Source organism: Brachionichthys hirsutus, chromosome 13 (genome assembly GCF_040956055.1).
Source record: "Brachionichthys hirsutus isolate HB-005 chromosome 13, CSIRO-AGI_Bhir_v1, whole genome shotgun sequence".
NCBI lineage: Eukaryota > Metazoa > Chordata > Actinopteri > Lophiiformes > Brachionichthyidae > Brachionichthys > Brachionichthys hirsutus.
The window spans coordinates 30,082-53,752 of NC_090909.1; the positions used below are offsets into that span (position 1 = coordinate 30,082).

General features: G+C 53.3%; 2 protein-coding genes across 3 annotated transcripts; one reads left to right on the forward strand and one right to left on the reverse strand.

Moving 5' to 3' along the window:
* Window positions 1-3,316: 3,316 nt before the first annotated feature.
* LOC137903061 (glyceraldehyde-3-phosphate dehydrogenase-like) lies at window positions 3,317-9,231 on the reverse strand. 2 transcript variants are annotated; one of them, XM_068747183.1, is made up of 12 exons: window positions 9,183-9,231; window positions 9,010-9,052; window positions 8,344-8,443; window positions 8,029-8,138; window positions 7,346-7,436; window positions 7,157-7,272; window positions 6,528-6,609; window positions 6,182-6,333; window positions 6,035-6,113; window positions 5,849-5,932; window positions 4,200-4,297; window positions 3,317-3,543 (listed from the first exon to the last, which is right to left on the reverse strand). In XM_068747183.1, exons 2-12 carry the CDS (start codon window positions 9,030-9,032, stop codon window positions 3,474-3,476), a joined length of 1,005 nt encoding a protein of 334 aa, XP_068603284.1. In that variant the 5' UTR covers window positions 9,033-9,052; window positions 9,183-9,231; the 3' UTR covers window positions 3,317-3,473. The 2 variants fall into 2 exon arrangements, with proteins under 2 accessions (XP_068603284.1, XP_068603286.1); XM_068747185.1 differs by having other exon boundaries at window positions 9,173-9,231.
* Window positions 9,232-14,246: 5,015 nt separating this feature from the next.
* On the forward strand, window positions 14,247-22,000 carry LOC137903337 (zinc fingers and homeoboxes protein 1-like; the record flags this gene model as incomplete). Its single annotated transcript, XM_068747489.1, has 6 exons — window positions 14,247-14,545; window positions 14,953-15,585; window positions 15,879-16,005; window positions 16,930-18,054; window positions 21,461-21,592; window positions 21,755-22,000. Coding segments are annotated over exons 1-6 (2,562 nt in total), but the record flags the coding sequence as incomplete, so codon positions are not given.
* Between the last annotated feature and the right edge of the window lie 1,671 nt (window positions 22,001-23,671).

A 23,671-nucleotide genomic window follows, 5' to 3' on the forward strand; every position in this document is an offset into this window, starting at 1 on the left:
CACATTAAAAAGGTCTTATTAATTCACAACTCAGGTGAAATTGATTTTAAATGACCTCTGGTATCACCTGTGGAGGCGTGGCCAAAAGGAGGCGTGTAGGAGGTGCAGCTCCGCCCATACGGACGCAGTTAAATCCTGCATGAAGGATTTATTTATTGTCTCGTTTTCCTTTTATAATCACACACGTTTTTATTTCATTTGTTTTACATCTTTGGAGCATTTTGTCCCTCCTGGCTCTCCGTCCTACGTTTTTTGCCCTGCTTCCTGCTTCCTGCTTCCTGCTTCCTGCTTCCTCCCCCCAGCACTTTGCCTGAACACGCTGGGAAGAGCAGTCGACGTTCCCTGAGATGCTGACGTTCTTCTTTTTGTATAAATCCAGGCGTGAAATTATTCGTTTGTTTCCTTGTGATCCTGACGATGAGCTTAATGCTAGTCAGCTAGCGCGGTTAGCGCGGTTAGCGCGGTCTGTCCGACGGCAGCGAGGACCCTGAACGCAGCACGCTGACAATAAAACATTTCTATTGTTGATTTAATTCTAGCTTCCGGGTCGTCTGTTCAGGGAGAATAAATGTGTGCCTGAGCTGAACCAGCAGTTTCAATAAACATACTATCTCTGGTACTATGGTACAAGTACTATCTGTACTTGTGTGTAGTAGCTTCTCAAATATATGAACATTAACACACGTGTGATTTATTGTGTGTCTGGAGCAGCTTGGGCTCGCCGGAGACGCTCCGGAGAACCGCAGGACGAGGCGGCGTTCCCGCTCAGCTGCGGCTACGGAAGCCATGAGATAATGACCCACGGAACCAACGGACCAATCACAGGCCTTTATTCAAAACAAGAGGCAACACGAGCAGCTTTTACCTTTTTAAAACCCCGATGAGACCCCATCAGGGATCTCAAGACCGTCCCGAAGTCCAAACGGCACCAAAGAGGTCACGGTTCTGAACAACGGTGCCTGCAGCTCCAGAACCTCCGTTCATCTCCTCATGCTGCCGCGTCTTTAACGGCGTTCCGGAGCAACGGTAGCATCTTTAACGGCGTTCCGGAGCAACGGGGAGCATCTAACGGCGTTCCGGAGCGACGGGGAGCGTCTTTAACGGCGTTCCGGAGCAACGGGGAGCATCTAACGGCGTTCCGGAGCAACGGGGAGCGTCTAACGGCGTTCCGGAGCAACGGGGAGCATCTAACGGCGTTCCGGAGCAACGGGGAGCGTCTAACGGCGTTCCGGAGCGACGGGGAGCGTCTTTAACGGCGTTCCGGAGCAACGGGGAGCGTCTTTAACGGCGTTCCGGAGCAACGGGGAGCATCTAACGGCGTTCCGGAGCAACGGGGAGCGTCTTTAACGGCGTTCCGGAGCAACGGGGAGCATCTAACGGCGTTCCGGAGCAACGGGGAGCGTCTTTAACGGCGTTCCGGAGCAACGGGGAGCATCTAACGGCGTTCCGGAGCAACGGGGAGCATCTAACGGCGTTCCGGAGCAACGGGGAGCGTCTAACGGCGTTCCGGAGCAACGGGGAGCGTCTTTAACGGCGTTCCGGAGCAACGGGGAGCGTCTTTAACGGCGTTCCGGAGCAACGGGGAGCATCTAACGGCGTTCCGGAGCAACGGGGAGCGTCTAACGGCGTTCCGGAGCAACGGGGAGCGTCTTTAACGGCGTTCCGGAGCAACGGGGAGCGTCTTTAACGGCGTTCCGGAGCAACGGGGAGCATCTAACGGCGTTCCGGAGCAACGGGGAGCATCTAACGGCGTTCCGGAGCAACGGGGAGCGTCTTTAACGGCGTTCCGGAGCAACGGGGAGCGTCTTTAACGGCGTTCCGGAGCAACGGGGAGCATCTAACGGCGTTCCGGAGCAACGGGGAGCGTCTTTAACGGCGTTCCGGAGCAACGGGGAGCGGGGTCATGGTGGGGGGGTCAGCGGCTGAACCAGACACGCCCACAGAACCCGCGTCTCTCCTGGCCTCGGGACGGTTCCACCAAACATTCCGCGGGCCGGTTTCCTGAGACCAGGATCCAGAGCGAGGCCCGGTTCAGGGACGCGAACACAAAACCTCGCCGACAGAAGAAACCCTGAAGAAGTGAACCAATCACGATGGGCTGGACCAAAAGCAGCCAATCAGCAGGCTCACACAGACGGCTTGGATTCAAACTACAAACCAAACGACCCCTTCTTGAACTTAAATATATTAAAGCTATACCCCCCCCCCCCCCCCCTCAGTCCCCCGTGGAGTCGCTGTCCTCGTCTAGATAGTCTTCGTCGACGGGCGAGCTGCCGCTCTGGGCCCCGCCCCCCCCACTCGTCTTCGTCGTACTCGATGCTGTCGTTGTCGTCCGGCCCCCCCGTCTCCTGGACGCCGGCCGGGGGGGCGTCTCCGTCCCGGCAACGGCCCCGCCAACCTCCCGTTGCTGCTTCTTCTTCTTCGTGCGGTAACTAACTTCCGGTTAGGTATACCGTAGAAAACAGACGACAGAAATATAAATGTAAATAAATTACAAACCAACAAGTAAACATCAAATTAGCTAATTATAACAAGTTTGGATTCAGCTCTGAATTATTTAGCTGGAGGATCTTGTTTTAAAGTATTAAAGTAGAATAATCATAAATAGATTTGTTACGCTATCTGCTAGCAGCTAGCCTCTACTTGCGGTTTAGACGGGTTCGGGTCATCCTCCTGCTCTTGGTTCACCTTCTGAAGCCGCCGTTTGAAGGAGCCTTCACTCTCATTGGATAAAAGTCACCTGACTTCAGGCTGGCAAATCAATGAGCGATCCATCCACAGGGGGGCAGTGAAGAGTCACGCCTTCCTTCCTTCATGGCTACACTGCCCCTGGTGGCGGACGGCGGTACAGCAGTGTCCATATCGGTCTGTCACAGATTCACAACGATCCATAGAGGTCGATCGAAGGCGTTTCACCTTCAGACGCAGCGTTGACCTGAGGACAGAGGTTCCTCGATGCCCCCCTGAAGGCGCCCTAAAGGCCCCCATCCAGGCTGCCCTGCCGGCGCCTGCGAGCAGCTGCTCGTGTGAAAGGTCGACAGAGCCATCGTCCGATTTGCCCTTGAAGACCGACGATGTTCTTTGATGCATCAAGTCACGTCCAATGCAGCCATTTTTGTCTTGTTAGCATTAACAAGACAAAAATAGCGATTTTGTGCTCGTCGCTACATTCTGTGCATCTCCTGGGGGCTAAGCCCCTCCTTCCTTATAACCGAGCCACACCCCTGGTTATTGATTATCAGTAATTATATCAGGTAGACCTGAAGTCATCACAAAGTAAGGGCTTTATTGTGAAAGGATCCCACTGCGAGAGGACTTTATTGTGAAAGGACTTTATTGTGAAGTGCAAAGGAGCCTCTGCAGCGGGACAGTTCACCCATGGAAGATCACGTCTACGATCCCTGCTGGACGGACGGCATCCGGTTACAGGTGCAGGAGGCGGGGCTTGTGGGGAGGAGCCACCGGTGGAGACTTTACTCCTTGGTGAACATGTGCAGGATCAGGTCACACACGCGGTTACTGTAACCAAACTCGTTATCGTACCTGCAGACGGAGGACATGTTTAAGTCGTGTCTCCTGAGACGGAGACGTTGAAGATGCTCGGCGGAGACGCACGGCGGAGACGCACGGCGGAGACGCACGGCGGAGACGCACGGAGGAGACGCTCGGCCGGCGGAGACGCACGGAGGAGACGCACGGCGGAGACGCACGGAGGAGACGCACGGCGGAGACGCTCGGCCGGCGGAGACGCACGGAGGAGACGCACGGCGGAGACGCTCGGCGGAGACGCTCGGCGGAGACGCTCGGCGGAGACGCACGGCGGAGACGCACGGCGGAGACGCTCGGCGGAGACGCTCGGCCGGCGGAGACACACGGCGGAGACGCACGGCGGAGACGCACAGAGGAGACGCACGGCGGAGACGCTCGGCGGAGACGCACGGCGGAGACGCACGGCGGAGACGCTCGGCGGAGACGCACGGCAGAGACGCACGGCGGAGACGCTCGGCGGAGACGCACGGCGGAGACGCACGGCGGAGACGCTCGGCGGAGACGCACGGCGGAGACGCACGGCGGAGACGCTCGGCGGAGACGCTCGGCGGAGACGCACGGCGGAGACGCACGGCGGAGACGCTCGGCGGAGACGCTCGGCGGAGACGCTCGGCGGAGACGCACGGCGGAGACGCTCGGCGGAGACGCACCATGAAACCAGCTTGACAAAGTGGTCGTTGAGGGCGATGCCGGCGCCGGCGTCAAAGATGGAGGAGTGAGAGTCTCCGTTGAAGTCTGTGGACACGACCTGAGCAGGAGGTGAAGAGGACACGGTAGAGGTGAAGAGGACACGGTAGAGGTGAAGAGGACACGGTAGATGTAGGGAATTTACGTATTTAGATGGGATTCCACAAAGTAATTACACGCCGACACCACTAGGAGCGCACTACACTCAGTTTGTTATTGTAATGACTGATTTCAATTGAACGCATCACAGCAGTGACGTCACACAACACAGATAAACATGGGCTTCGATTGGCTGGGGCGGGACCCCCACCTGGAGGGGGCCGGACTCATGGACATTGAAAGACGCGGACGCAGAGGGCGGCCCTTTGTTCGGACCTGAGACTCACACACGGAGCAGGATCGAACCTGAACCAACTTGTATTGATCTGCATTTATATAAATATCTTAATCATGACCCAAATCCTCTTTATTGACCACGCCCCCACACGGAGAAGAAGAACCGGGGAGGGTTAGGGAAAACCCTAACAGTAGAAAGACCAGGTCAACAAAGACCAGGCCAACAAAGACCAGGCCAACAAAGACCAGGTCTACAAAGACCAGGTCTACAAAGACCAGGCCAACAAAGACCAGGCCAACAAAGACCAGGCCAACAAAGACCAGGTCTACAAAGACCAGGTCTACAAAGACCAGGTCTACAAAGACCAGGCCTACAAAGACCAGGTCTACAAAGACCAGGTCTACAAAGACCAGGCCTACAAAGACCAGGTCTACAAAGACCAGGTCTACAAAGACCAGGCCTACAAAGACCAGGTCTACAAAGACCAGGTCTACAAAGACCAGGCCTACAAAGACCAGGTCTACAAAGACCAGGTCTACAAAGACCAGGCCTACAAAGACCAGGTCTACAAAGACCAGGTCTACAAAGACCAGGCCTACAAAGACCAGGTCTACAAAGACCAGGCCTACAAAGACCAGGCCTACATGTATAATAATTAAAAAAAAATAAAGATCACTACATTGCGGATTTCGCTTATTGCGGGTTGTTTTTAGAACGTAACCCCGCGGAAAATGAGGGACTACTGTATTTATTTTTTAGTCTCTTTAGGTTTGATCTTTCTGGGGTGAGGGTGAGGGTTAGGGTGAGGGTTAGGGTTAGGGTGAGGGTTAGGGTGAGGGTTAGGGTGAGGGTTAGGGTTAGGGTTAGGGTGAGGGTTAGCCTTCTCCATCGCTGCCCCCACACTCTGGAACACAAACACCCTAACACCGCTACCAGCCTGCCCGGATCTAAATACATTTAAAAAGATCTCAAAACTTCTGCTTGACATTGCTTTTAATGTATTATTTTACTGTTTGAATTTTATTGATTTTATATCCGTGTTCACATTTTTATTGTTTGTATTTTCTGTATTACTTTACTGTTTTTATTATGTACACCGTAAAGCGTCTTTGAGTTCTCAGAAAAGCGCTATATAAATAAAATGTATTATTATTATTATTTATGATGCGTGCTGCCATCTAGTGGCTGATGTCTGCCTCTACAACAACAACTGTTCTGTTCAGTGGAGTCAGCCTTTAAATGAGACCACGCCCCCTACAGGTCCAGGTGTTTTACCTGGTCCTCTGTGTAGCCCAGGATGCCCTTCATGGGTCCCTCAGAAGCAGCTTTGACGACCTTCTTGATGTCCTCGTACTTTGCCTGCAGAGAAACGGTTTGCTGTTAAATATTCATGAGCGTCTCGCCGAGGGACGGATGTGAGGGACATTCTCAGTCCCGTGGTTCTCAGGTAGAGACACTCACGGGCTTCTCCAGCCGGACGGTCAGGTCCACCACGGAGACGTTGGGGGTGGGGACACGGAACGCCATCCCGGTCAGTTTGCTGTAAGAACGAGTCACGGGTCAGACAGAACCAGGAGGCCCGACCCAAACAGAGCAGGTTAGCGGTACCCATTGAGCTCTGGGACGACCTTGCCCACGGCCTTGGCGGCTCCGGTGGAGGCGGGGATGATGTTCTGGGAGGCGCCGCGTCCGTCCCTCCACAGCTTGCCGGACGGCCCGTCAACGGTCTTCTGAGTGGCGGTGATGGCGTGGACAGTGCTCTGGAAGCAGGAGACAGGACGCACTGAAAGAGCAATGCTAGGCTAGGCTAGGCTAGGCTAGGCTATTCTGTAAACTCTACAAGGGAACGGCCTGCTTTAGCTAGCGTTAGCTTGCTCTGCACCAGTGTCTCTGCTTCCTGATTGGTCCGCCCTGAAGCCACGGACAGCCCCGCCCCCCCAGGTGAACTTCCTACCATCAGACCCTCCACGATGCCGAAGTTGTCGTTGACGACCTTGGCGAGGGGAGCCAGGCAGTTGGTTGTGCAGGAGGCGTTGCTGTGGAGACAAGCGGGGACTGGATGAGACCTTCATGTTGTCCTCCTGACGTCTTCTCGTCCTCCAGGTCGTCCTCCAGGTCGTCCTACAGGTCGTCCTCCAGGTCGTCCTCCAGGTCATCCTCCAGGTCGTCCTACAGGTCGTCCTACAGGTCGTCCTCCAGGTCGTCCTCCAGGTCGTCCTCCAGGTCGTCCTCCAGGTCGTCCTCCAGGTCGTCGTCCAGGTCGTCCTACAGGTCGTCCTCCAGGTCGTCCTACAGGTCGTCCTACAGGTCGTTCTCCAGGTCGTCCTCCAGGTCGTCCTCCAGGTCGTCCTACAGGTCGTTCTCCAGGTCGTCCTCCAGGTCGTCCTCCAGGTCGTCCAGGTCGTCCTCCAGGTCGTCGTCCAGGTCATCCAGGTCGTCCTCCAGGTCGTCCAGGTCGTCCTCCAGGTCGTCCTCCAGGTCGTCCTCCAGGTCGTCCTCCAGGTCGTCCAGGTCGTCGTCCAGGTCGTCCAGGTCGTCGTCCAGGTCGTCCTCCAGGTCGTCCTCCAGGTCGTCCCGACTCACCTGACGACCTTCATGGAGTTGTCGTACTTCTCGTGGTTGACTCCCATGACGAACATCGGCGCGTCGGCACTAGGGGCGGAGATCACCACCCGCTTAGCTCCGCCCTTCAGATGACTCTACGGGAACACACAAGAGGTCAAAGGTCGGGAAGCGCCCGTTCCGTTAAAACGTTTCCACACGTTTACGCACCGAGGCTTTCTCCACGGTGGTGAACACGCCGGTGGACTCCACCACGTAGTCGACGCCCGCATCGCCCCATTTGATGCTGGAAGGGTCCCGCCTGCACAGGGGAGGAGTCAGACACCTGAGGAGCACTACAAACGCTGCGAGGGGGAGGAGTCAGACACCTGAGGAGCACTACAAACGCTGCGAGGGGGAGGAGTCAGACACCTGAGGAGCACTACAAACGCTGTGAGGGGGAGGAGTCAGACACCTGAGGAGCACTACAAACGCTGTGAGGGGGAGGAGTCAGACACCTGAGGAGCACTACAAACGCTGCGAGGGGGAGGAGTCAGACACCTGAGGAGCACTACAAACGCTGTGAGGGGGAGGAGTCAGACACCTGAGAAGCACTACAAACGCTGCGAGGGGGAGGAGTCAGACACCTGAGAAGCACTACAAACGCTGTGAGGGGGAGGAGTCAGACACCTGAGGAGCACTACAAACGCTGCGAGGGGGAGGAGTCAGACACCTGAGGAGCACTACAAACGCTGTGAGGGGGAGGAGTCAGACACCTGAGGAGCACTACAAACGCTGTGAGGGGGAGGAGTCAGACACCTGAGAAGCACTACAAACGCTGCGAGGGGGAGGAGTCAGACACCTGAGGAGCACTACAGACACTGCGAGGGGGAGGAGTCAGGAGGAGGACCTACTCGTGGAACACCATGATGTGCAGCTTGCCGATGACCAGCTTGCCGCCCTCGGCCTTCACCTCGCCGTGCTTCCAGACGCCGTGGGTGGAGTCATACCTGAACATGTAGACCTGCAGGGGGCGCCATTCAATCACGTCTTTCATCACATGCAGTGATTATTGATCGTTCTTAAAGTAACGGCAGCATGGAGGTGGGGGCGTGGCCGAATCCAAAGTCCGTAGACTCTCTGGGCCAATAGAATGATGCCAATCAGAATCCAGGAATTACCCCCCCCAGCTTCTGGACACGCCCCTTCCTGTCTCTAGACCGTCTCACCATGTAGTCCAGATCGATGAAGGGATCGTTGATGGCAACCACCTCCACCTTCCCTCCCGAGGCGGCGGCGCGGGTCACCAGGCGGCCGATGCGTCCAAACCTTAAAACGAGGACATCAGAGTTCAGAGGAGCGTCTGACCAGCAGGGGGCGCTGCAGGTCAGGCTACACCGGTGATGTCAGCACAACAACGAGCTCCTCCAGCTCTTCACAGCAGGAGGGAGGAGCATGAGGAGGCCTCCAATCCTGGCACCTCCTCTGAGGGGGGGGGTAACAGGTGAGGTCCAGGTTCAGACAGTAGGAGGCTCCTCCTCCTCGATCATCATGGGGAGGGATGACCAGGTCTCTGGTTCTGGGGGGCCCTGCTGGAAGAGGAGGAGCCTGAGCAGCATCCGGCCGCCTGACCTCTGACCTTCAGCTGAAAGGTTAGAGGGTTCAAAATAGACGGGGGCAGAATAAAAGGAATGTGACAGCTGAGCGGGGGACAGGCCCCCGAAGAGGAGGCGATCCAGACTCCTCCTCCTCCTCGACGCCGCCTTCAACCGCTCATTTACATCCATCATGGCGGCACAATCAGGTGACTTCTGATTGGTCAGTGTCAGGGCCCATGCACGTTATAATAAAGGGGAGGAGCCTGGCCGATAACCTTTAAACAAGCGTCGACTCACCCGTTGATGCCGATCTTCACCATTTTGTCTGATCCGGTCGTCACTGCGAACAGTAAAAGCACGCTGCGTGACGACGGCGTGACGACGGCAGACGCTCGCCTGTCATTGGCTGATTCCACTGAAGCTAAAACGCTTTGTGGGCTGCGCACGCAGCAGCGCTCACCTTTACGTACCGTTCCTGAAGGCACCTCGGTCAGCCTGTCCTCTCTGGGAGAAGTGAGATCGGGGACAAGCCGAGGTCTCACCGGCATTTATCCCCTCCGCGCGCCGCCGACACGCCCCTGACACGCCCCCGACACGCCCCTTGACAAATGTCAAACCGGCTGACGGCGGGCCCGTTTTAGACCTGCGGTGCGTTCGGGTACTTATTAAAAACCGTTCAAATGAAAGCTGTTCACAGACAGGGAAACAAATAACAAATATAAATCTATAAACTGTAGTAAACAAAGTATTCTTCAAAGTTTCTATTTGTTTACAGCTAACATTAATAAAACGTAACATTAGCAAGTAGGGCAGCTTTTATATCAGGTAGCCTTGACCAGAGCTAACGTTAGCTAACATTCTTTGTTGCTAGGGTCTCTTTAGCATCAGATAACCGCTAGCCTTCAATGAAGCTAACATTAGTTCTCGGTAGGGTAAGGCTCATACATAGCGTTTCACCAGAGCTAGCCTCAGCTAGCATGTGTTGTGATAACGCTTGAACAAAGCTAATGTTGCATGTTAGCTACTTACATTAGACCAAACCAAAATGTGTGAAATAAGCGCTATATATAAAGCTATAAATATTAGCTTAATGATTCTGCCCTCTTTGTTGTGACCGACATTCTTTCAACTTCACGTACTTTACGATTCTTCGTATTGATTATTTGACAGTAGAATCCCCAACACACAAAGGTAGGCTTTTAGCATCTGAGCGCTACCGAGGAGCCCCGCCCGCCTGTCCGGTGTCATGTTCACCGTGGACGCTGTGACCGGCGGCGTGCATGGAGGAGGTGGAGAGGAAAGGTCACGGCCTCTGTCAGTGGGCAACGGCCTCTGTCAGTGGGCAGGAAGGACGCAGCATATTTTTAGCACACGTCTATCGCTCACGGCAACAGCTGCAGCATTTACAGGCAAACAAGCATGTATTATTAGAGCCTTCCTCCAGCAGCCCCCGACCGTCCGTCTGTCCTGCTCCATCGGCTCCTTTCAGTCCACTAGCCAGAGTAGCAACGGATGCTAACGGTAACGGATGCTAGCCAGGGTTCAGATGGTGATGCGAATCCCCTGGACTGTTTGGAGGAAGTGGTTTTCAGGTGAGGACGGGGCAGGTGAAGGAGGAGAGGAGGAGTGAGCGGCAGGGAGGTGACCAATCAGCACGCCAGAGTCTGGTCAGGTCATCTCTGGAGTCATATTACAGGTCACGGCTAGCAGTTTAGCATGCTATGACGTGCAGCTCGTGCGCCTCCTCCTCAGGGAGCCCGTCGGAGTCGAGTTCATGATGCAGATCATTGTCACGCCCCACATCTCTATTGGGACCTCCCCCTTTTGCCAGCAGAACCAATCATGAGGCCGTTTAAGTGTTTGTGACGTAGACGATGGTTCTGATTGGTCCTGGAGCAGGTCATGGACCCAGGATCTGGTTCTGCTGGAGGACCCCTCTGGGTTTGGACCGGCACCGCTCAGAGTGGTTATTTAGGTCGGTGAGGGCGGGGTCACGTAAAGGTCAGCCTATAAATACGACCGCCGCCTCCTTCACTCTCGATATCGCAAAGGGCGTGACATTTGGTGGGACGGCATGTCGAGCCAGCTCCACCCTGACAGGTCAAAGGTTAGCGCAGCCAGCGGTGTTGCTACGTGGGGGGGGGCAACACGGGCTTTTGTGTGGACATGGGTGTCATGGTGCAGCCTGTCCGTACCTGTACCTACCTGTACGTGTACCTGTCTGTACCTACCTGTACGTACCCATACTTTTACCTGTACCTACCTGTCCGTACCTGTACCTACCTGTACGTGTACCTGTCTGTACCTATAACTGTCTATACCTACCTGTACGTACCCATACTTTTACCTGTACCTACCTGTACGTACCCGTACCTTTACCTGTACCTACCTGTCCGTACCTGTACCTACCTGTACGTGCCCGTACCTGTACCTACCTGTATGTACCCGTACCTTTACCTGTACCTACCTGTACCTGTACCTGTCTGTACCTGACTTCAGACCTACCTTCAGGACATTAACTCCTGGATGACCGAGAACTTCCTGTTATTAAATCTAAATAAAACTGAAGTTCTGCTTCTTGGGCCGAAGCATCTCAGAAACGTTTGTTCAGTGTCCACCAGCACCAAGAATCTGGGGGTAACCTTTGATCAGGACCCGTCCTGGGGCGATGCTCGCGCAGGTGGTTCAGAGGGTCGTCCTATGATTGAGAGGTTGGCGGTTCGATTCCCAGCTCAGGCGCACGTGTGCACTGTCGTTGTGTCCTTAGGCAAGGCACTTCACCCACATTGCCCGGGCGCATGCGCAGACTACAGGTAGAAAGTGTAACTGCCGTAAACCAAGGGACAAATCAATAAAAAGTATTTAGTATTTAGTCCCAGATAAAGCACCTTTCAAGGACTGCATTCTTTCACCTGCGGAATATTTCAAAGGTTATAATATTTCAGGCACCGACTAACCCGAAAAGATGCAGAACAAGTTATCCATGCTTTGTGACTTCCAGACTGGACTCCTGCAACTCCTTCCTGTCCGGCTGCCAAAAAGGTCTATTAAACATCTCCAGCTGATCCAGAACGCAGCGGCTCGGGTTCTGATCCAGAACGCAGCGGGTTCTTATCCAGAACGCAGCGGCTCGGGTTCTGATCCAGGACGCAGCGGCTCGGGTTCTGATCCAGGACGCAGCGGCTCGGGTTCTGATCCAGGACGCAGCGGCTCGGGTTCTGATCCAGGACGCAGCGGCTCGGGTTCTGATCCAGAACGCAGCGGCTCGGGTTCTGATCCAGGACGCAGCGGCTCGGGTTCTGATCCAGGACGCAGCGGCTCGGGTTCTGATCCAGGACGCAGCGGCTCGGGTTCTGATCCAGAACGCAGCGGCTCGGGTTCTGATCCAGGACGCAGCGGCTCGGGTTCTGATCCAGAACGCAGCGGCTCGGGTTCTGATCCAGAACGCAGCGGCTCGGGTTCTGATCCAGAACGCAGCGGCTCGGGTTCTGATCCAGAACGCAGCGGCTCGGGTTCTGATCCAGAACGCAGCGGCTCGGGTTCTGATCCAGAACGCAGCGGCTCGGGTTCTGATCCAGGACGCAGCGGCTCGGGTTCTGATCCAGAACGCAGCGGCTCGGGTTCTGATCCAGGACGCAGCGGCTCGGGTTCTGATCCAGGACGCAGCGGCTCGGGTTCTGATCCAGAACGCAGCAGCTCGGGTTCTAACCCTAACCTCGGTGCAGGTAGCTGGACCGGCAGCGTAACGCATGTTACCGTGGCTTCTTGGCTTACTGTACCGGTACCGTTACACCGAGTGTACCGGTGCCGACTGGCCTACTTCAGTGACAGTACAGAGTTGGAACACGTTCCATTCGTCTGTCAGTGACGCAACGACGCACGCTTCAGATGAAGTTCCCGCACTAACCTCAGCACCCGGATGTCGATTGCCGCTTCAGAGAACTACCTTCAATATAAAAGATTGTAAATCGGTGCATTTAGTTTAACAACTTGAAAATAAATGAAATAGAACATAGGCACCACAAATATCACACGTAATGCAAATGAAAAGAACATCATTTAAAATGTATGTGTTCGCTACTTTAAATGCATGTTAATTTTTTATTTTGGATTTGCTTTGATAATAATTAACCATGCCTCTTTGACGTGATTAGAAAGTTCATAACTCCTTATCGTTCATTGATCAAGGTAATAATGAACATAAACCATGCATTATTAGGTATTTCATGGAATAGATTAAAAGCATAGGTCTGAAGAATTTTTCTAAATATAAATATATGTGTTGGTTTATCAAGCTTTTAACTACAATTCTAAATCTAGAAACATATTCGGTAAGCTTGTCATTGTTGAGCTATTAATTTCTATTTTATAAATGGCTAAAATGGTGAACTATTTATTTATGCTTTATTTTGAAATGTGCAAACCGGATACACTTCTCGCCAGATTTTTCTTGTAGCAGCGTTTGAAAAAGAGACCGTCAGATTGGGTAAAAGTATCGGTGCCTTTTTAAACTTTCCTTCTTATTAACCCCCCCAAAAAGAATAAACATGGCGTTTGTACCAGTGCTGGGGGACAGCCGCTTGTCCCCGGCCTCTGAAGAGGCTCCGTGTTCCGGCTGAGGCAGATGGAACCCGCGGTCTCTCTGGGTGAAAGGCGGAAGACTGCGCGTCAACAGAGCGAGCCAGAGGTGCTAACAAGCTAACAAGCTAATAAGCTACACCCGCTAGCCAGCTAACCGTGTGTTCCAAGATGCGGCTGAACGGCAGCCGATCCAGCAGGTAACTGCACACCGAGCCGACGCCGTGTTCCTTCGGCCACGCACAGCCTCCTCTCCGCCTGCGGGGACGTTGAGCCCTCCGCTCGGCTAGCTAGCTAGCATCTGGTTAGCATCTGGTTAGCTAGCTGCTGTCATCGCTCTGTTTATGTTAACGGAGCTGCAGACAGTGGAGAGTCCTGAAAACAAAGACACTGATGCCAAATGTTAAAATGTTATGTTATAAATGTGTAAAACATTTACATTAAAAAAGCTTTAATTTGACATTTACAAAAAAGCGCTGATTTTTGAGCCATAGATTTGTTGAATACTCCAGGGAAGAACAAATATTTACTTGTGTACCTTTTTTGTTTTCCTTGTGAACTTTTACTTAATCTCAGTTTATTTGGTAGCAAAACTAAACAGGTGAGCATCCTAAACCCCCCAGGTGAGCATCCTAAACCCCCCAGGTGAGCATCCTAAACACCCCAGGTGAGCATCCTAAACCCCCCAGGTGGCTCACCTGGGGTGTTAAACATTACAGCATCCACCCAGCCTCCAGTGGGATGGTGCCCCCCGCCCCTCTGCTGCCCCCCGCCCCTCTGCTGCCCCCCCACCTCTCTGCTGCTGTGAGCTGAGCTTCACTCTCGGCTGATTCTCTTTGATGTGTCTTCAGGAATTAAAGAACAGAGCAAACCTTTGAACTGATGACGTCCGACTTTACGGAGCCACGACCGCGCAGCCACAACTGAGAGCAGCCATTTTGTATTCGGCCGTCGGGATGGCGAGCAGGAGGAAGTCCACCACCCCGTGCATGGTCCCCCCGCAGGAACGCGTCGACTCGGATCAGGAGATGGACGACGTCCAGGAGGGTGACGGCGTGCACCGCGCCCTGGAGGAGGGGGCGGGGCCAGACCACTACGTGGACTCAAACGTGGCAGAAGGTGGTTACGAGTGCAAGTACTGCCCCTTCCAGAGCCCAGAGCTCAAGCTGTTCACCGTGCACGTGCACACGGAGCACCCGGAGGTCGTCCTCAACGCGTCCTACGTCTGCATGGAGTGCGACTACCGCACCAAGAGGTACGCGTGGGTAACTGTACTACTACTACTGCTGTTACTACTGCACTGCAGTAGCAGAGTAACAGAAACAGCGTCATTGATCCGGGTTCCTTTCTGGATACAGAAACATCTGGATTTTCCCATTTACTTATAGTGGAGGCTTTAAAAACATCCGAGTCATAAAGGGGTCCGATCTGAACCGTCTCCTGGTTCTGATCCAGAATGAGGTCAGGAACAAATATTACATTTTAACATTAAGCCCATTTATGGATTCAAGAATCAGTAAAAAGTATAAAGATACCAAGAACAATCTAGAACGTTCTGGTGCTGATCCAGGTCACCATGGTGACGGTGTAGATCCAGCTAGGAGGGGAGCGAGCTGCTTGGGGGAGGTCTGTGCTTGTATTGACCCCCCTTTCTGCCCTCAGTTATGACACGCTGCTGGCCCACAACACTCGCCTCCACCAGGGGGAGCACCACTTCACACGGACGATGGTGAAGCGGAGCAACGAGACCGTTTTCCAGCAGACGCTCAACGATCTCACGTTCGACGGCAGCTTTGTCAAAGTGGAGGATGAAGAGGACGAAGAGGATGAAGAGACGACCCATAAAAGCATCGCCCTCAGCAAGACGCCCATCATGAAGGTGAGGCGTCGGCCGGAACCCAACAAGTTCGCCGCCCCTCACAGAACGACCATCGACGACATCATCAAAGTGGAAAGCAACGACGAAGACGACGAGCCCACGGAGCCAGCTACGCCCTCTCCGGCCCCCGTGACCCCCATGACCCCCACAGCCCCTTACCTCATACCCGTCTCCACGCCGATGCAGGTCCAGGCGGTCCCTCAAAACATCATCGTCAACAGTTCAAACCTGCTGCAGCTTCAAAGCGGCCCGGGGGGGGGCCCGGTTCTGCCTCCTGGGACTCTGGCCCAGGTTCTCTCTGCCCTACAGAACCAGCAGAGCAGCCCCCAGACCCAGCTGCTCATCCCCATCAGCAGCATCCCCACCTACAACACGGCCATGGACAGCAACGTGCTGCTCGTCAGCGCCTACAACAGGTCAGTGGAGGAACTGAAGGTCTGTCCCGGGAGAGGTTAGCGTTTGGACCGGCTTCTGGGACAGAGACGGTGTCCTTTCGCTCGCCTCCAAATACTTTGACGTTACTTTCTCGTTGGTAATACTTTGACTGGCTCAAAGCTGCTTAGTGCCAGTGAAATGCTAAGCTAACGCTAACGCACCAGTAACGTCCAGCGGCGTGCGACCTATTTCTGCGTCTCTTCGGCCCGGTGTTTCTCTCTTGAACTGAGTCGGGTTCTCCCGGGTTCTCTCGGGTTCTCTCGGGTTCTCGCAGGTTCCCGTACCCCTCTGTGTCGGAGATCCTGGGCTTGTCGTCACAGACCAAGTTCAGCGAGGAGCAGATCAAAGTCTGGTTTTCTGCTCAGAGGCTGAAACACGGAGTCAGCTGGACACCGGAGGAGGTGAGTCCACACCCTGATTTAGTGCACGTGCGTGTGCACGTTCTAACAGCGTGACGAGGAGCGGCGCCGGGTCGACCGGATGGTGCATTTAACTGTTGCCAGGGACAACGCATTCAGACACAAGTACCAACGTTGCAACTGATGCTAATGCTAATTCTGTCCTCCCGTCCCTCATTGGGCTTTTCTATGCTACACGCCAATACCACAGGAAATACACACAGTGTGTAAAACACCAGCAACTACTCATTCACTCGCATACAGCGTGTATAAGCGGGTACAAGCGTGGGGGGGTCGAGCTCAGTTTATACGAAAAGGCCGATTGTCCAAAAGACGTCCTGCACCGCGAGATTTATTGTCCAAAAGACGTCCTGCACCGTGAGACTTGTTGTCCAAAAGACGTCCTGCACCGTGAGACTTGTTGTCCAAAAGACGTCCTGCACCGTGAGACTTGTTGTCCAAAAGACGTCCTGCACCGTGAGACTTGTTGTCTTGTAACCTGCTGCTGTTCGCTCTCTGGATAAATGACCTGATTGGTTCAGGGGCCAGATTATTGATGCATTTGAATATTAATTTGAGAAAAGAAAATACACTGAAACGTTCAAAACGTCATAAATGGAATTCTTTGAGAGTATGGCAGTGATGAAAGCGGGTTGGTGTTTGATCTTTGGGTTCATTCTATAATACTGCACTTATTTGTTTAAACACTCAAATTTCAAAAGCTCGTAGATAAACGAGAGAAATGTGAGAAAAGTGTATAAAGTGTGTTTTGAGGGTTTCACAGCCTCAAGACGCATCTAATGATTGTAGAAACCAAAGCTGCCACCTAGTGCAGGTTATTTTTAGAAGCTGACCCCTGACCCCCCCGTAAACGAGGCTCTCGAGGAGCGTTTCATCTAAAGGCACATTTTTCATGGACCTTTGCAGGTAGAAGAGGCGAGGAGGAAGAAGTTTAACGGCACGGTGCAGACCGTCCCTCAGACCATCACCGTCATCCCCGCCAACGGGCTGCAGTCCATCTTCCAGACCTGCCAGATCATCGGCCAGCCGGGGCTCGTCCTCGCTCAGGTGTCGGGCAACGGCAGCACCTTGCCGGTGGCTCCTCCCGTTACCCTGACAGCTGCAGGTGTCCCTGGCAACCAGCCTAAAGCCGCCGAGCCATCGCCAGAGTCCCGAAGCAGCGTGTCCCCCTGTTTGGACGCCTCGGCCACCAAACCGAAGAAGTCCAAGGAGCAGCTCGCGGAGCTGAAGGCGAGCTACGGCAGGAAGCAGGTCGCCGGCGAGGCGGAGATCTCACGCCTCATGCAGGTCACCAAGCTGTCAAAGCGAGCCATAAAGAAGTGGTTCAGCGACACGCGCTACAACCAGAGGAACTCCAGGGATCACCACAGCGTCCCTCTGGGCGAAACGGCATCCAGCAGGGCGGCGACACCCGTCGGAGGCAGCAGCAGCAGCAGCGAGAACAACAACACCATCGTTATCGACTCTAGCGACGACGCCGGCGAGTCCTCGCCCACTTCTGCCAACATGGCGGGTTCCTCGGGTTCCTTCAGTGACCTACGGGTCAAATTCCGTCACGCCTTTCCTGACTTCACGCCACAAAAGTTCAAGGAAAAGACTCCAGAGCAGCTGCTCCTGTTGGAAGCCAGCTTCCAGGAATCAGAGACTCCGCCCGACGAGGAGCTCGGCCGCCTGCGTGTGGAGACCAAGCTGACGCGGCGAGAGGTGGACGCTTGGTTTACCGAACGACGGAAGACGCCTTTGGAGGCGGGTGCCGAGAAGGCGAGAGCAGCTGGTGTGGCGTCGCGCTCAACTCAGGAACGACAGAGCACGCCACCTGCAGGCAGGAAGGTGATGAAGAAGACGCCAGAGCAGCTCCACATCCTGAAGAAGGCCTTCGTTCGGACGCAGTGGCCGACGTCCGAGGAGTACGACCAGATGGCGGACGAGAGCGGGCTTCCGAGGACGTACATCGTCAACTGGTTTGGAGACACGCGCTACGCCTGCAAGAATAGCAACTTGAAATGGTTCTACCTCTACCAGAGCGGAAAGGTACGGAGCAGTTCATCTACGATAACTAGCACCTTTCACTCGCTACGCGCGTAGCCAGAGCAGTTCATCTACGATAACTAGCACCTTTCACTCGCTACGCGCGTAGCTAGAGCAGTTCATCTACGATAACTAGCACCTTCACTCGCTACGCGCGTAGCTAGAGCAGTTCATCTACGATAACTAGCACCTTCACTCGCTACGCGCGTAGCTAGAGCAGTTCATCTACGATAACTAGCACCTTCACTCGCTACGCGCGTAGCTAGAGCAGTTCATCTACGATAACTAGCACCTTCACTCGCTACGCGCGTAGCTAGAGCAGTTCATCTACGATAACTAGCGCCTTCACTCGCTACTCGCGTAGCTAGAGCAGTTAATCTACGATAACTAGCACCTTTCACTCGCTACGCGCGTAGCCAGAGCAGTTCATCTACGATAACTAGCACCTTCACTCGCTACGCGCGTAGCTAGAGCAGTTCATCTACGATAACTAGCACCTTTCACTCGCTACGCGCGTAGCTAGAGCAGTTCATCTACGATAACTAGCACCTTTCACTCGCTACGCGCGTAGCTAGAGCAGTTCATCTACGATAACTAGCACCTTTCACTCGCTACGCGCGTAGCTAGAGCAGTTCATCTACGATAACTAGCACCTTCACTCGCTACGCGCGTAGCTAGAGCAGTTCATCTACGATAACTAGCACCTTCACTCGCTACGCGCGTAGCTAGAGCAGTTCATCTACGATAACTAGCACCTTCACTCGCTACGCGCGTAGCTAGAGCGGTTCATCTACGATAACTAGCACCTTCACTCGCTACGCGCGTAGCTAGAGCAGTTCATCTACGATAACTAGCGCCTTCACTCGCTACTCGCGTAGCTAGAGCAGTTAATCTACGATAACTAGCACCTTTCACTCGCTACGCGCGTAGCCAGAGCAGTTCATCTACGATAACTAGCACCTTCACTCGCTACGCGCGTAGCTAGAGCAGTTCATCTACGATAACTAGCACCTTTCACTCGCTACGCGCGTAGCTAGAGCAGTTCATCTACGATAACTAGCACCTTTCACTCGCTACGCGCGTAGCTAGAGCAGTTCATCTACGATAACTAGCACCTTTCACTCGCTACGCGCGTAGCTAGAGCAGTTCATCTACGATAACTAGCACCTTTCACTCGCTACGCGCGTAGCTAGAGCAGTTCATCTACGATAACTAGCACCTTTCACTCGCTACGCGCGTAGCTAGAGCAGTTCATCTACGATAACTAGCACCTTCACTCGCTACTCGCGTAGCTAGAGCAGTTAATCTACGATAACTAGCACCTTTCACTCGCTACGCGCATAGCTAGAGCAGTTCATCTACGATAACTAGCGCCTTCACTCGCTACTCGCGTAGCTAGAGCAGTTAATCTACGATAACTAGCACCTTTCACTTGCTACGCGCGTAGCCAGAGCAGTTCATCTACGATAACTAGCACCTTCACTCGCTACGCGCGTAGCCAGAGCAGTTAATCTACAATAACTAGCGCCTTCACTCGCTACGCGCGTAGCTAGAGCAGTTCATCTACGATAACTAGCGCCTTCACTCGCTACTCGCGTAGCTAGAGCAGTTAATCTACGATAACTAGCACCTTTCACTCGCTACGCGCGTAGCCAGAGCAGTTCATCTACAATAACTAGCACCTTCACTCGCTACGCGCATAGCTAGAGCAGTTCATCTACGATAACTAGCACCTTTCACTCGCTACGCGCATAGCTAGAGCAGTTAATCTACGATAACTAGCACCTTTCACGCGCGTAGCCAGAGCAGTTCATCTACGATAACTAGCACCTTCACTCGCTACGCGCGTAGCTAGAGCAGTTAATCTACGATAACTAGCACCTTTCACTCGCCACGCGCGTAGCTAGAGCAGTTCATCTACGATAACTAGCACCTTCACTCGCTACGCGCGTAGCCAGAGCAGTTAATCTACGATAACTAACACCTTCACTCGCTACGCGCGTAGCTAGAGCAGTTAATCTACGATAACTAGCACCTTCACTCGCTACGCGCGTAGCTAGAGCAGTTAATCTACGATAACTAGCACCTTCACTCGCTACGCGCGTAGCTAGAGCAGTTAATCTACGATAACTAGCACCTTCACTCGCTACGCGCGTAGCTAGAGCAGTTAATCTACGATAACTAGCACCTTTCACTCGCTACGCGCATAAATACAGCAGTTAATCTACGATAACTAGCACCTTCACTCGCTACGCGCGTAGCCAGAGCAGTTCATCTACGATAACTAGCACCTTTCACTCGCTACGCGCGTAGCTAGAGCAGTTAATCTACGATAACTAGCACCTTCACTCGCTACGTGCGTAACTAGAGCAGTTAATCTACGATAACTAACACCTTCACTCGCTACGCGCGTAACTAGAGCAGTTAATCTACGATAACTAGTACCTTCACTCGCTACGCGCGTAGCTAGAGCAGTTAATCTACGATAACTAGTACCTTCACTCGCTACGCGCGTAGCTAGAGCAGTTAATCTACGATAACTAGCACCTTCACTCGCTACGCGCATAGCTAGAGCAGTTAATCTACGATAACTAGCACCTTTCACGCGCGTAGCCAGAGCAGTTCATCTACGATAACTAGCACCTTCACTCGCTACGCGCGTAGCTAGAGCAGTTCATCTACGATAACTAGCACCTTTCACTCGCTACGCGCGTAGCTAGAGCAGTTCATCTACGATAACTAGCACCTTCACTCGCTACTCGCGTAGCTAGAGCAGTTAATCTACGATAACTAGCACCTTCACTCGCTACGCGCGTAGCTAGAGCAGTTAATCTACGATAACTAGCACCTTTCACTCGCCATGCGCGTAGCTAGAGCAGTTCATCTACGATAACTAGCACCTTCACTCGCTACGCGCATAAATACAGCAGTTAATCTACGATAACTAGCACCTTCACTCGCTACTTGCGTAGCTACAGCAGTTAATCTACGATAACTAGCACCTTTCACTCGCTACGCGCGTAGCTAGAGCAGTTAATCTACGATAACTAGCACCTTCACTCGCTACGCGCGTAGCTAGAGCAGTTAATCTACGATAACTAGCACCTTCACTCGCTACGTGCGTAACTAGAGCAGTTAATCTACGATAACTAGCACCTTCACTCGCTACGCGCGTAACTAGAGCGGTTAATCTACGATAACTAGTACCTTCACTCGCTACGCGCGTAGCTAGAGCAGTTAATCTACGATAACTAGCACCTTCACTCGCTACGCGCGTAACTAGAGCAGTTAATCTACGATAACTAGTACCTTCACTCGCTACTCGCGTAACCAGCGAAGCCTTGCTGCTCACGCCGTTTAGCAGACGTCGTGGTGTCGGATTACGACCGATGAACACGATGCTTTCCAGGTGGATGAAGCACTGAACGGTGGAGCCAAGAGCCACAAGAAATCCAGGAAGCGTTTCCGTGGTTGGTCCAGGCGGACCCGTCGGCCGTACCCCTGTAAACGTTCGTCACAGGGGGGCGCCATCGCCATCAAGGTCTGTAAAAACCCGGTCCGATTCATTGAAGAAGTGATCCATGCATGTAATCATTATAGTGGTTTCCAAGGAAACGGCATAAATAATTATAGATCATGTTTGTGAAATGGGTCAGACAAAAGAAACGCGATTACACAAACTCTGTCTCTGCACCTGCTGCAGGTGAAGTCCGGTAAGACGTTTCTGGAGGACTACTACCTGAAACACGGAGGCCTGAGTGAGAGAGACCTGGACGACCTGGTGATGAAATCCAGCATGAGCTATGAACAGGTGAGGGACTGGTTCTCCCAGACGGCCAGGAGGGTGCAGGAGGGCAAGGAGGCCTTCAGTGACCAGGACCAGGACCAGGACCAGGACCAAGACCAGGATCTGGAGCCAGAGCCTGAGCCTGAGCCTGAGGGGGTGAACGAGCAAGGACGGGAGGAGGAGTCTGAAGGAGCCGCGCAGCCTCAGGCAGACGAGCAGACATGAGGCGGTGAGTTCATGAGACCTTTGACCTTTGACCTAACACAATCAAAGTTCTTTCTCCAAATCACCATCCAGATGAACAAACGGAGCGTCCTAAACTAATTAGGCGTTAGTGACTGTAATATATAATATAATATAGATAAACGGCTTACTCGTGTCATTCTTACTGCGTGCAGAGTGAGAGCGCCCCCCGGAGGACGGCGTGACTCACTGTTTCTCAGCCGGTGGGTCCAAGATGGCCGTCGTCCCTCGGAGTCTGAATCACAGAGGAAGATGTAGCGCGTTGAGGTCGGACGGCGCCCCCTGCAGGGTAAAGACCCAGCTCCTCTACGAACCAGCAGGACGGCACCCCCCGCAGGGTAAAGACCCAGCTCCTCTACGAACCAGCAGGACGGCGCCCCCTGCAGGGTTCAGACCCAGCTCCTCTACGAACCAGCAGGACGGCGCCCCCTGCAGGGTAAAGACCCAGCTCCTCTACGAACCAGCAGGACGGCACCCCCCGCAGGGTAAAGACCCAGCTCCTCTACGAACCAGCAGGACGGCGCCCCCTGCAGGGTTCAGACCCAGCTCCTCTACGAACCAGCAGGACGGCACCCCCCGCAGGGTAAAGACCCAGCTCCTCTACGAACCAGCAGGACGGCGCCCCCTGCAGGGTAAAGACCCAGCTCCTCTACGAACCAGCAGGACGGCGCCCCCTGCAGGGTAAAGACCCAGCTCCTCTACGAACCAGCAGGACGGCGCCCCCTGCAGGGTTCAGACCCAGCTCCTCTACGAACCAGCAGGACGGCGCCCCCTGCAGGGTTCAGACCCAGCTCCTCTACGAACCAGCAGGACGGCGCCCCCTCCAGGCTTTTATTTGGCTGCGGATGACAGGAGTTTTATTTTGGCCTTTGTGACATTGTTCTTGTAAAAAAATGGTTTTAAGCTAAACTTTGTATAAAGAAATCGCATGAATTCCTCATTAATATAACGGCTTTTCAGAATAAAGGACCACCACAGCTTTTCCTCAAACACGTTGCCGTTCTTAAAGAAAAGGCTTTTAAACTCTTTTTTGTGTTTGTGAATATGCAAATGAGTGCCATTCTGTTTTCTTGGTTTTTGTTTGAGTAAAAAACAAAGTTGTGGAATTAATTCCACGTTGACATTTTTGTAGTTTTTTAGGTGAACGACCGACAATGATTACACTTTTACAAACACATGTTCGCGTGACTTTACATCCACAGCATGTTAACAGATAACGATGTATTCTATATTATTATTGCCTGCTAAATGGACCTTTTTCCACGATGCAGCAAAAACGTTTTGGGGGAAGTTGCAGAACATTTGTTTGCACCAAAGTTTAAATTCTTGGAAATACGAGAGGTGTTGTGTTCTAATGGAACCCCCTGAAGGTTAGGGTCAGAGAGGCGTTATTAGCCTGGCTAATTAAATGGGTGCTGAAGGTTAGCAGCCATTTATGAACTTGCCCTTGTTCACTTTGGGTTCGAGCTCAGCTGAGATGGTCTAGAAAAGACATAAAAACAAGAGCCTTGAATTCGAGGATTAAAATACGCCACTAGAAATAATGAGCGCCTTCAGAAGCGTCCACCTGTCTCCTCCCCATTCGTAAAT